This window comes from Thalassophryne amazonica, chromosome 10, assembly GCF_902500255.1.
Source record: "Thalassophryne amazonica chromosome 10, fThaAma1.1, whole genome shotgun sequence".
NCBI classification, from domain to species: Eukaryota; Metazoa; Chordata; class Actinopteri; order Batrachoidiformes; family Batrachoididae; genus Thalassophryne; species Thalassophryne amazonica.
Genome location: NC_047112.1, coordinates 89711919 through 89724927, shown reverse-complemented (window position 1 = coordinate 89724927; position 13009 = coordinate 89711919). Strand labels below are relative to the sequence as shown.

The following is a 13009-nucleotide window of genomic DNA, read 5'->3' as shown; positions in this document are numbered from 1 at the left end:
TTTGGGTGAATGTCAGGCATTATTGTAAAGCGCTTTGAGCTTCTGATGCAGATGGAAAAGTGCTATAAAAATGCAGTCCATTTACCATTTAACACATATGTTGCAGAACTGTCTAAGTGGCTTGAAAAGATCAAAACCAAATATGTAACACAAAGGAAATGTGTGTGGGTGGGAATAAGATGAACATGTTAAACTCCGCCCACTGTCAATGCCAATGCATTTAATGACCAAATAGTGGAGAAGTAGCCAGTTTTAATACCTTTGCACGCACTCTCTTTTTCTGCAGTGAAACTTAATTAAATGTCAAGAAAGAACGCCTGAGCAACTCATTTAAAGTGTATTAATTTTTACCACTGTGTCCTGGTTTGATCAATTGACTATGAAGTGTGAAGGCAAACTCTCCAGACTGGTCAACCAGGAGAGCTAAATCAGAGGCTGCACACAGACTCCGCTCTCAGGTCATTATGCAAAAGCAGATAATATAATGGCTAACAAAATCCATGATAAATTAACACATCTCTTCCTGGTCAAGCCTTTTTTGAGGTGATGCCACTGGGACACAGGCTCGGAGTGCACTGTGCACATAAGTGCTGCTTTAAAACATCTTTCATCCCCGCTGACATTGTTCAGAGTAACATCAGTGATGGATGAATGTAATGACTCAATGAGTTCAGCCAACACACACCACTTTATACTTAGTATATTTATTATTTATTTTTTAACTGCTGTAGGTCATTTTAATAATTTAATGCTTGTGAAGCCTAGAAGCTGATCTCACCATCCTGGTCACTACTAAATCCACTGTTGTTTATTTATATCACACCAAATTAAATACCCCCATCATACATGCACTGATTGAGGCTGAATGGCGTCAAAATTACACATCTGGCCACAATCGGGAAGTATTGAGGTGCAGTTTGAAGACCGACGGATGGCAGTCTGTGAACATCTACATGTTTGGTCTCATTCGCTCGGCTGTCCCAAGTATGTCGCACATGTTCAAAACACTCTTGGCGCCATCTTGATGAGACGCACATCTGACGGTGGTCTATATGCAGTTTTTGAGTCATCCGATCTCAATCTACGTATTCTGACGGCATCATAACAGCATCAGTCATGGCACAGCATGCTGTGCCATGACTGATGTCCACCTCCACTGGACCCCGGCCAGGGAGGGCAAAGGAAATGTTGATATGTAATAACATGTATGTGGCACACATTCATCATGTACAGTGGGTGTGAACAATCAAACCGAAAGTACTGTGTGCCGCTACGCTTCTCCGTGGTCTCATGTGCAGTAATGCATCATTGCATGTGTCAGACCTGAATGGATCTCACCGCTGTAATATACATGTTATTACTTGGTCACCATCTAAACTCTGTAGGAGGTGTGACATGGAACTGTATCACCAGGTCATGACAACGTTATTAAACATGAACACACACCTCCAGCACGGAACCAGGATCGTTTCACAGAGCAGAGTGCACAGGATCCAAGAACCACAGTCTGTGGTGAAAAGCTTCTCACCCGGCTGCTGTGTGCTGTAAACGACCACAGCAAATTAAATCCCATGTGATAATCAAACTGACATCACAGTGTACAGAGTTGCGATGTGTTGCTGAAGTGAGCATAAAACAAAAAAGAAATTAAAGTTCACTGGAAAGGCTGCGTCTGACGCATGGTGTGACTGCTGTGTCCAGTGGCTGGTAGCAGCGCGCACGTGCACCCCACACACACGCATGCCCCATGCACACACTTAGTGGCTCATTCAGCTGTTATGAACACACACACACACAGCTGAGTGGTCATTTCAGCGTCTGTTTTAGCACACATATGAGGTCAGTAGCGCTGGGAAGGGGAGGATGAGTGCATATGTGATGCATGAGTGAGTGAGTGACTGCATCAATGCCGGCTTTGACACATATGGTGTGAGTCCGGTCCATACGTTGGTTGTACTACGATGTCCAGTACCGTCAGGTTCCGTGCAAAGGAAGGATACAGCACTCCCTTCCATTCCGGTCCCGTGTTTGCCATCCAGACATTTGGACATCAGGCAGTCTACAGATTGCTTTTGTCTCCGCCCATGTACCAGGGGAAAAGATTGTGTTTGCCTCAATCCACTAAACGCTCTTGATAAGGAAACACCACCAGATCACTCTTGTGATTATCCCCCCGCTTTTCAGGGGTGTAACATCTAAACTACAACAATGTAAAACTGGCACCTTCACTAACACACAAAAAACCCTAACATATACAAAAGTAAATGATTTGTTAAAAGCAGTTAAACAGCATCTGCAGTATTACTGTCTTAATAGTCATGATAGAAGATGCCAGGATTGTAGTTGTTATGATGTCACATTGAGTATAAGGGCAGTGAATTTCTGAGTTTCCAAGCATATAAGTCAACCCAACCTGGCATTCAAATATTTTTGTCGAAGTTGGAGCTCATCATTTCTCTATTTCCAACATCAGTGAATCCTAGCAAGCTACTGAGTCTAAGATAACATTATTCATAAATTAGCACATCATATAAAATTGGAAGGGGGCAGTTTAGGGATAGTAATAGTAAATCCCTTCAGCTGCTCCCTTGTTTTCACTCAGGATGGATCCAAGGTGGCTCTGCATGTGATATTAATAAAGGTGAAAAATCTTTTTTCCACAGGTGATTTTAATTAAAACTTGAGTCTTTGAGGAAAGATGGGGAAAGGATCTCCACTTTTTCATCAAAGAATGCATGAGAAAATTACTGAAATGTTTAAAAACAATGTTCCTCAACTAATGATTGGAAGAGATTTGCATATTGCATAATGTCATAAAATGATTCAAAGAAAATAGAGGGACTTCAGTGTATAAAGGGCAAAAATGTGTAAGCCAAAACTGAATACCCATGATCTCTAATCCCTCAGACAGCACTGCATCAACAACAGACATCCATCAATAGCTGATATAATCACTTGGGCAAGGGATTTCTTTGGGAAACCTTTGTCAAGCACTGCAGTTGCATTCAAAAATACCACTTAAAACTTTAGGGCCCTGTTCCACTGGCGGTTAGGAGGATTTGCGTATGGAATGCACACAAAAGTGGCCCACATCCGCCAAAGAACCGCAATATCCGTGTAACATTCCTGTATGAGTCGGCCGACATCCGAACACGTCCGTGAACATCGGCAGAGGCACACATGTCCGCAGCCAGGATTTTTGAGCGGCTCAAAAATCTTGATGCGGATGAGATCCGCATCACTTCTTGAACACATACTGAAGACATACGCAGGACATACACAATCAACGCGCCGCATATCCGCTGTCATCCGCTGATATCTGCAACCGACGGGTTGGCGCGGCTTGGTGGCGGACTGGGACAGCATGCAAAACAGATATAACGCGTGCCCAGCACGGCCACATCACGGTCGCAAATGGTATGTCGCGCATGCAGACAGAGTGGGCACGGATGAAGCGAGTGCATCACGGCCGCTGTGTATCCGATATGCGATCATACGCGGATGTATTACAAAACACATAAATGCCGGCCAGCACCAGCCCAGCTGTGGATACTGATCCCGGCAGGCCCGTTTGCGCTTCCTTTGTGTCAGCGATGCAAATGCGGCGCATGCGCGCCACCACCGCAGTTCCCGCCACACATGTGCACTGCGTCCCTATTGCAGCCGTTGTGCTGCTGTGTTCGTCGCTCTGCGTCCGATCCCTCTCCTCTATCCATGCATTTTATACATCCGTGTTTGGCCGTTGTGTTTCCGCAATGGCCGCGATACGTTCCACTACATTTACCAGCTGTGCCCCTCATGGGGGCGCCTCCACAGTCGCCTTCGTTTCTGTTCCCTGTTATATCCGCTTTTCTTCCTCATGTATTTGCTGTACACTCATGATGTCTACGTAATCCACCCCGGGATATTTGTCATTTCCGCCCACCTTTGTTGCGGACGGTCAGCTTTTGTCTCCTCATTTCATGCGCAAATCCTCCTAACCGCCAGTGGGACAGGGCCCTTACTGTGCCAAACAGAAGGCATCTGGATTGCACCAGCACACAGTGGAAATATGTACTGTGGTCAGATGAATCAGTACTCCAGATCTTTTTTGGAAGGAATTGATGCCATGTAGCCCAGACAAAAGACTAAAAGGAGCATCCAGAGTGTAATCAGTAACAAGTGCAAAAGGTAGGGTCTTTCATGTCATGGGGATGTCATGGGGATGTGCCACTGACCTTGGCGAAGGTAATTTGCACCTATGTGATGACAACACTAATGCAGAAAAGTACTATGAGATTTTAAAGCAGCATATGGTGCCTTTAAGACCACAACTTTTCCAAGAACATCCATCAGTTTTTTAACAAGAGGATGAAAAAAACATTCTGCATAAATAGAGGCATGGTTATGGAAGGAGAGGGTATGGGTACTGGACTGGCTTGTCTGCAGTCATCACCTGTCCCCAATAAAGAGTATGTGGAGAATTCAGAAATGAAAAATGCAACAACAACCCCACCCTGTTGCAAACCTTGAAATATGTTTGCAGGAAGAAATGGAGTGGAGACACGCACATCCAAAGCATCTGAAGGAGCGTGCAGGATCAACAATATATCACAATGAAAAATCCAAATGATCCACACAGCCACAGCGCTCTCAGTCAGATGCCCTTCATCAGACGACGAAGGGCATCTGCCCGAAACGTAACACTTTATTTTTTCTGTTAAATAAAACTTTTTCTGACTGAGAGCGCTGTGGCTGTGCGGATCATTTGGATTTGTCATTGTGCAGGAAGAAATGGAACAAAATAACGCCTGATACGCTTCATCATTTGGTATCTTCAATGCCAAGAAGCCTTTTAAGTGTTCTGAGAAGGAATGGCAACATGACAAAGTGATAGATTGGAATCATCGGTTGAGCACTGTGGTGTTCGGCTATAAAGTATAACTACAGCACTCATAGAGTGCGCTTGTTCAGTCTTTTAAAAGTGCTGTGTCATTGTGGTAACATCATCATACTTGCGCTGTTTTTTAAGATATTTATTCACACACACTGATACAGTAGGTGGCGGTATGCACCTCTAAAGCTGGTTTGCAATCTGCTGGTAAACACAAAGAGTAGTTTTGTGTTTCTCACTGATAACTGTGGCTAATGACATAACCAAGGTGAGCACCTAAAACCAGCAATTCATGTTGGGTTTTGTAGAACATTTGAATTGTTCCATTCAACAGTTTGCAATAATAATGATATTGTTTAATGTACCGGTTAGTACTGAGCATCTACTTCTAGAACACTGTGCATGCGCTAGGTTGGAATTCCGGATACAGATATGAGTTCTCACTGAAGAGTGACTTGATTGTACGCTGCTGCAAGTTGCAAAGTAAACGTTCTGTACAGCTGAATCCTGAACCCGCTGCTTCATTAAACAGGGTTAGACATGAAGTTAGCAACCATACTGAACTCTTGTGTCATGTTAGCGAGACCATAACACTCATGGCAGCAAAGATGTAGTATTTGAGATATATTCTAGAAAGAAATATGGCAACACAGTCTCATTTGAACCCCTACATGATATCGTGGGATTTGACCACATCTGGCGACAGTCGGCACAAACATGGCAGAAAAATCCCCAGGCGGAGTGTGGGAGTTTCAGCTCAAACCATTCAGCCTGGCTCAATAAACTTAAAAGCATACCCGCTGTCATCTAGCGGACCTGCTGATTTAATACGTGCCTCTTTAAAATGGTTTTCGCTGAAACCCCATCCTCCGAATGGTTTGTGCTGACACTCCCACACTCTGCCCGGGGATTTGTCTCTTCCCACATCCAGCGTCAGTTCTAAAGGGAAAATGGTGTATTGTTTTGTTTACGGCTGCAATCACTGAACCGGTCACGAAAGTGCTGTTTTTTTCAGTTCCTAGTGGAGAAGGGAAGACAAGGCAAGTGGGAGCGGTCGTGTCAGTAAGCGTTAGCCTACACAGATAACCAGAGTAGCTGTGTTCTCTCGCCTGCACAACTGCCTCAACACGTTTGAGCTCCGGGTCATAAAAAAAACGCAACAGATGTCCACTTTCCACCACATCGTCACTTTTGCTCTGCATTTTCACTTTCTTTGCGTATAATTTGCCTAAAAAGTCAGAGAAAGTGCCGTGTTTCTGTCCCAAGAAGTAGAGAAATTACATTATTTGTGTGATATTTTACCCCTTAACACCAGCTCTCAAACGAGACTGTGCTGCCCAATTGGTCCACACTTGACAGTGGCACAAAATTGCAACAGAAAAATAAATATCCATTCTGGAAGGCCGTGATAGTAATCCATTCCTTGGCAGAGTTTCTAGGCTACTGGATTTATTTTAGGTGTAGATTAGATTAGATTAGATAGAACTTTATTAATTCCTTTGGAAGACTCCCTCAGGAAAATCAGTGGACATTTTTAAGTCAAGACTGAAAACCTAATTTATTCTCTTTCTTATGAATAGTTTTTATTTTTATCTGTTTTATTCTTTTACTTCTGTTTTTATTTATGTATTTGAATTTTTTTTTTCATTTTTTAAATTATTTATTAAATTTTATGTTGCCTTGTTTTATGTTAAGGCGCCTTGAGACGGCTTTTGCTGTGATTTGGTGCATTATAAGCTAATTAAATTAAATTAAATTAATATAAATACACAAATATAAATACCAGACATACCAGACAAGTGGAGTAGTTGGTGGAATAACACTGGGCTGATCAAGAAGCTGACCACACAAAACATGAAATATGTTGGGTTCATACCATCTCCAAGATAGTAACAGTCAAAGTAAATGTAAGAGGTTTTGTTTTTAAATTTGTGTTTTTCATGCCATCCCAATGTTTTCTGATTTGGAGTTGGCAAAAACATGTCAAACATTATCTAGTTGTTCAGGGCTTTTTTGTTGTTGTTGTTTAATTCTAACCAAATGTATCCATGCAGGTGAACAGTGATAAAATATACTGGCAAAGAAATTCATATGGGACCTTCACTCAGTTTCACAGTGAGAAAAACTCAGTGGGTCACTACATCAGCACCAAGGCTGTTGGGTCTGATAAGCGCAGTGACATCACTCACCTTTACAAACACCCTGAAGGTATCACACATGAAATCCCTGGAAGTCACAATTGAAAACACCATGAATGATGGTATTTATACTGTCCAGCATGAGAACTACAGTTTTGCCTTCTCAGGCTCAGAGGAAGAACGTATTGCCGTGGAAAGAGCCTGCCGTTATGGCTCCAAATCAGAGGCCTATTCTGCCCCTAAAGCAGAGGATGTTTCTGTGGAAGTGACCATGGATGGTGAAGGGCCACAAATGGGAAGGGATGCAGAGTTGACCATTGTGCTGACAAACAGCAGCTCAGAGCATCGACAAGTCATCCTGCACAGCCAGGTGTCAGTCATGTACTACACAGGAGTGCACAAAGCTGTAGTCAGAAAGGACAGGATGGAGGTGGACGTGCCAGCCAATGATGGTGAGTCAAGGTCATCAGTCAGAGTGCTTTCCAGACATGATCACCAACAAACAGGTTATTTTGTGCATGCATATCTTTGGTACGTGGGTTACTCAGCAGCCAATTATAGCTTTTTTGTTTTTATAGTTAAACAGCAATAAGGATCCGGGTGGAGAGCCAAGAGATTATAAAAATCAAATGAGCAGTTGAAGTGCTGTTGAATTTAAATTCTAGTTCATTTTGTGCATGTATACACAGTTCCTTTCCCTTGTGAAGTGCTTCGGGGTGACATGTTGTGATTTGGCACTATATAAATCAATTGAATTGATACACAAATGGCATGTTTTGCAGTGTTCTCTCTCAAAGAAAAAAGAAACCTTCACTCAATTTCAACCCAATTAAGGGTCACGGGGGGCTGGAGCCTATCCCAGCAGTCATAGGATATGAGGCGGGGTACACCCTGGACAAGACACCAGTCTGTCATAGGGCCACATACAGACAAACAAATACATTCACACCCACACGCACACCTACGGAAAATTTAAAGTTTTCAATCCACCTTACCTGAATGTCTTTGGCTGTGGGAGACAAAGGGAACCCATGCAAACATGGGGAGAACATACAAACTCCACAAAGAAAGGCCACAGGTGGGAATCGATCCCATGACCTTCTTGCTGTAAGACAACAGTGCTAACCACTGAGGTACCCTGCTGCCCAAAAAGAAACCCTAACATTTTAGTATTTTTCATCTGAGTGGAAGCCATCTTCAAACCTGTATAATTGGATTTTTTTTAAGTTAAACACATTTTCCTACAAATCCTGAGTTCCAGAGAAGATTAATTTTGACCAGATATTGTGAAGAGATGTCCTTTGTTTAAGAAAGGGTTCACTAAACTTTGAGGCAGTTTTGGATCTGATTAAAAGGCTTTTCTGAAATTAATTTTGCTTTCGTTTACAACCCCAATTCCAGTGAAATTGGGACATTGTGTAAAATGTAAATAAAAACAGAATACAGTGATTTGCAAATCCTCTTCAACCTATATTCAATTGAATACACCACAAAGACAAGATATTTAATGTTCAAACGGATAAACTTTGTTTTTGTGCAAATATTTGCTCATTTTGAAATGGATGCCTGCAACATGTTTCCAAAAAGCTGGGACAGTTTACCACTGTGTTACATCACTTTTCCTTCTAACAACACTCAGTAAGCATTTGGGAACTGAGGACATTAATTGTTGAAGCTTTGTAGGTGGAATTCTTTCCCATTCTTGCTTGATGTATGACTTCAGTTGTTCAACAGTCCGAGGTCTCTGTTGTCGTATTTTGCACTTCATAATGTGCCACACATTTTCAATAGGTGACAGGTCTGGACTGCAGGCAGGCCAGTCTAGTACCCGCACTCTTTTACTACGAAGCCACGCTGTTGTAACACGTGCAGAATGTGGCTTGGCATTGTCTTGCTGAAATAAGCAGGGACCTCACTGAAAAAAACATTGCTTGGATGGCAGCATGTGTTGCTCCAATTCCTTTCCGCACTGATGGTGCCATCACAGATGTGTAAGTTGCCCATGCCATGGGCACTAACACACCCCCATACCATCACAGATGCTGGCTTTTGAACTTTTCGCTGGTAACAATCTGGATGGTCTTTTTCATCTTTTGTCCGGAGGACACAACGTCCATGATTTCCAAAAACAATTTGAAATGTGGACTGATCAGACCACAGCACACTTTTCCACTTTGCGTCTGTCCATTTCAAAAGAGCTCAGGCCCAGAGAAGGTGGCGGCGTTTCTGGATGTTGTTGATGTATGGCTTTTGCTTTGCATGGTAGAGTTTTAACTTGCACCTGTAAATGTAGTGACGAACTGTGTTAACTGCCAATGGTTTTCTGAAGTGTTCCTCAGCCCACGCAGTAAGATCCTTTACACAATGATGTCGGATCTTTAATGCAGTGCCGCCTGAAGGATCGAAGGTCACGGGCATTCAGTGTTGGTTTTCGGCCTTGCCGCTTACGTGTAGAAGGTTCTCCATATTCTCTGAATCTTCTGATTATATTATGGACTGTAGATGATGGAATCCCTAAATTCCTTGCAATTGAACGTTGTGAAACATTGTTCTTGAACTGTTGGACTATTTTTTCATGCAGTTGATCACAAAGTGGTGATTCGCATCCCATTTTTGCTTGTGAATGGCTGAGCCTTTTGGGGATGCTCCTTTTATACCCAATAATGACACTCACCTGTTTCCAATTAGGTGCTCTTTGAGCATTCATCAACTTTCCCAGTCTTTTGTTGCCCTGTACCAACTTTTTTGAAACGTGTTGCAGGCATCCATTTCAAAATGAGCAAATATTTGCACAAAAACAAAAAAGTTTATCAGTTTGAACATTAAATATCTTGTCTTTGTGGTGTATTCACCGAATATAGGTTGAAGAGGATTTGTAAATCATTGTATTCTGTTTTTATTTACATTTTACACAACATCCCTACTTCATTGGAATTGGGGTTGTATGTCTTTTGCAAACCAGACTTGTGACATCATAAACATCTGTAAGCTATATATGCAGCAGAAAGACCTACCATATAGATGAAAACAGTGATTTGCCATGTGCCATGTCATGTGATTTCTTTTGTTTTTTATTTTTAATAAATTTGCAAAAATCTCGAAACTTTTTTCACATTGTCATTATGGGGTATTGTGTGTATGTATAAGTCTAAGGAAAAAAATAATTTAATCCATTTTGGAATAAGGCTGTAACACAACAAAATGTGGAAAAAGTGAAGTGCTGTGAATACTTTTTGCATGCACGGTAAGCAAGCACATTAAAGTTGATGTTAATTGCAAATCCCATCTGCAGTTAACGTTCTGGACTGGATCCTGGAGTATAACCACTACAAGGACAAACTCGTGGACCAGGCGGCACTGATGCTGACACTGTCGGGCAGGGTCAAAGAAACACAGCAGGTCCTCGCCACTCAGTTCAGTTTCAGACTCAAGTTGCCAGACCTCATCATAAAAGTAAGTCATCCAACTCAGCTTCAGTCTTATTGAGATGTCTGTTTAAAAATTGATTTCAGATCTGATTTTGTTTTCTTTGTTTGCCTCTCACAGCCCATCGGAATGGCCAAAGTTGGGCAAAAGATGGCAGCAGAAATTTCATTTACAAACCCGCTACCACGGATGCTGAAAGCTGTGATATTTCACGTGGAAGGAATTGGACTCATGACTCCTCGAATGATTAGTTATGGGTGAGCAGAGTACTTTCTTGTTACGTCCTTGTCTTTTTCTCCTTTTGTGACTGACACTGTGATTTTCCCTCCTACCTGTAGTGATATTGGCAGATATGCTTCAGTGTGTCTAACGGAACATTTCGTCCCCACCCTTCCCGGACGGAGGAAATTGCTGGCTTCTCTAGACTGCAAAGAGCTCACTCAGGTTCACGGTGTAGTGGACATCATCGTGCAGGAAAAAAATAATGTGCTTGTATAAAAATTTCCAAACTGTGCCACTTTGACAGTGAATGTTTGACACCAAATTACTGCTCTTCCCCCACTGTGAAGTATTTTCTCATGAACTTTACAGCATATAGATATACGTATATTGAGAATTACACAGGCTTGACACTATGCTTCTACTTTTATTTCCAAACAATTTTCAAAACAAAGGCAAGAAACCTATTTACAAAATATACTGGAATCATATTTTTGTGATTTCATCTGAAAATATTAACTCTTTGGAATTTATAAAACTCAGTTTTAGTCACCACATTCCGGTCTTAGGCCAGGCTCTCATTGCTAAGACACCTACATGTGTACTTTTTTAGTGAGGAAAAAAATAGTTACCTAAATCAGGACCTGAAAACAAGTGTAATCAGTGTGTGCAACCTTTTTGGTAGAATGGCCTAAGCAGTGGGTCACCCCTTTGAGTCTGGTCTGCTTGAGGTTTCTTCCTCAATATCATCAGAGGTACAGTTCGATGAGACACACAGCTCCATGAGGGAGGCAGCTCAATGAAGAGCTCTGAGCAGTCCACACCACTCCGTTCATTGCTCTGGCAAAAGCATATATGTTTATGATATCTCAGGAGCAAACGTAGGTGAGGATAGTGACAGAAACCTGCCTCCTGATTATTCACTGCAATGTCAATCAATACCACAAATCCCATAAAAAAAAAAAAACATTTTGCCCTCTTCAGAACATAAGACAGTTTTGAGATTTTACTATACATTTTAGCTTTGTGGAAAAGTGTGGCCATAACCACGGGAGTACTGCATCGACTGTATGAAGACGTGCTGTGGGTGGCATGCTCACAAGCATTTGTGTCATGGAGCTCATCAACAATAATAATAGAAAACAAGGAATTTTGCCTCTTATTTTAATAAATTAGACCAGATTTCCTCATTTTTAGAATCAAGTTGGAAATTGCAAAAAATCTGCAATGGGAGCTTGGCTTTAGTCAAAATTGTATGATGCATTTATGATTCCTGTTCTATCAGCTGAAGATACACTGTGGCAACTTCAGCAAAGGTGCTTTTGATTTTAGGATGAAATCACAAGTGTGCAATTCTATTCTTTGTTTTTGTTTTGTTTCATAAAAGTAGCAACTTAAATGCTGTTGTACCCCAAGAGTAGTATTTATTGATTAAATGTTATAATGCAGTGAGCTATTTCAGTGTTGTTTGTTGTCTATGGCCTCCTTTGAGGAGGAACAATGAAAATGTTATGATTTTGTAGCCAGAGAGCAACCACATAGGTGCCCAGGGCCCCATGCGGCATCTGGAGGGCAACCAGGAAGTCCAGGCAGAGTCAGGGGGATGACCGTGTGGCCGGCAGGAGATCACGGCGTCCTCTGGAGGGCGGCCATCGAGAGTCCATAACGAAGCCAGGTGCGTAGCCAGATGGGCCACTGGAGTCCACGGCTGCATCGATAGGATGGCTGGACAGCCCACAGGGGTCTACAACTGGGTCTACAGGGCAGCCGGATGGCCCACAGGAGTCCACGGCTGAGTCGAGAAGACAGCCGCATAGCCCACAGGAGCTCCCAGCAGAGCTAGAAGGATGGCCAGACGGCCCACAGGGATCCACACCTGGTTCTACAGCGTGGCTGAATGGCCCACAGGAATCCACGGATGAATCAAGAGGACAGCCTAACGGCCCACAGGAGTTCCACAGCCGACCCAGATGCGCGGCAACATGACCCACAGGTGTCCACAGTCGAGACCAGAGGGCAACTGTACGGCCCACAGGTGAACAAACATCCTCTGGTGCTGTACCAGATGGCTCCTCTGAAACGCAGATGTCACCAAACCCAGGGGTTGATGGTCCTGGCTGTCACACAGATGCCCATGAGCAAGGAGTCGGACGGTTCCTCCAGGATCCTGAAGTCACTGGGTGCTGGATCTGTCGACTCCACGGAAACCGCAATGTCATCAGAGACACAGACCGGGTGCTGAACACAAGGACAGAGACAGATGACTGACACGGGCAGGGGATTAATAACACACACACACACGACACAGAGACAACACATACGACAGGCACGGGAGCACACACCCACACACACA

The 13009-nt window shown here is 42.9% G+C and overlaps 1 protein-coding gene across 2 annotated transcripts in view; it reads left to right on the top strand.

Annotated features, from left to right (window-relative positions):
- The window catches only part of LOC117519166 (protein-glutamine gamma-glutamyltransferase K-like), a 61811-nt gene extending 49713 nt beyond the window's left edge, over nucleotides 1–12098 (top strand). For both annotated transcript variants that reach the window (XM_034180477.1, XM_034180476.1), the window contains 5 exons: nucleotides 6928–7081; nucleotides 7179–7463; nucleotides 10304–10464; nucleotides 10558–10694; nucleotides 10776–12098. In XM_034180477.1, the coding sequence (XP_034036368.1) occupies nucleotides 6928–7081; nucleotides 7179–7463; nucleotides 10304–10464; nucleotides 10558–10694; nucleotides 10776–10935 (897 nt within the window). In that variant the 3' untranslated portion in view covers nucleotides 10936–12098. The remainder of the gene's footprint in view (nucleotides 1–6927; nucleotides 7082–7178; nucleotides 7464–10303; nucleotides 10465–10557; nucleotides 10695–10775) is intronic.
- Nucleotides 12099–13009: the final 911 nt, after the last annotated feature.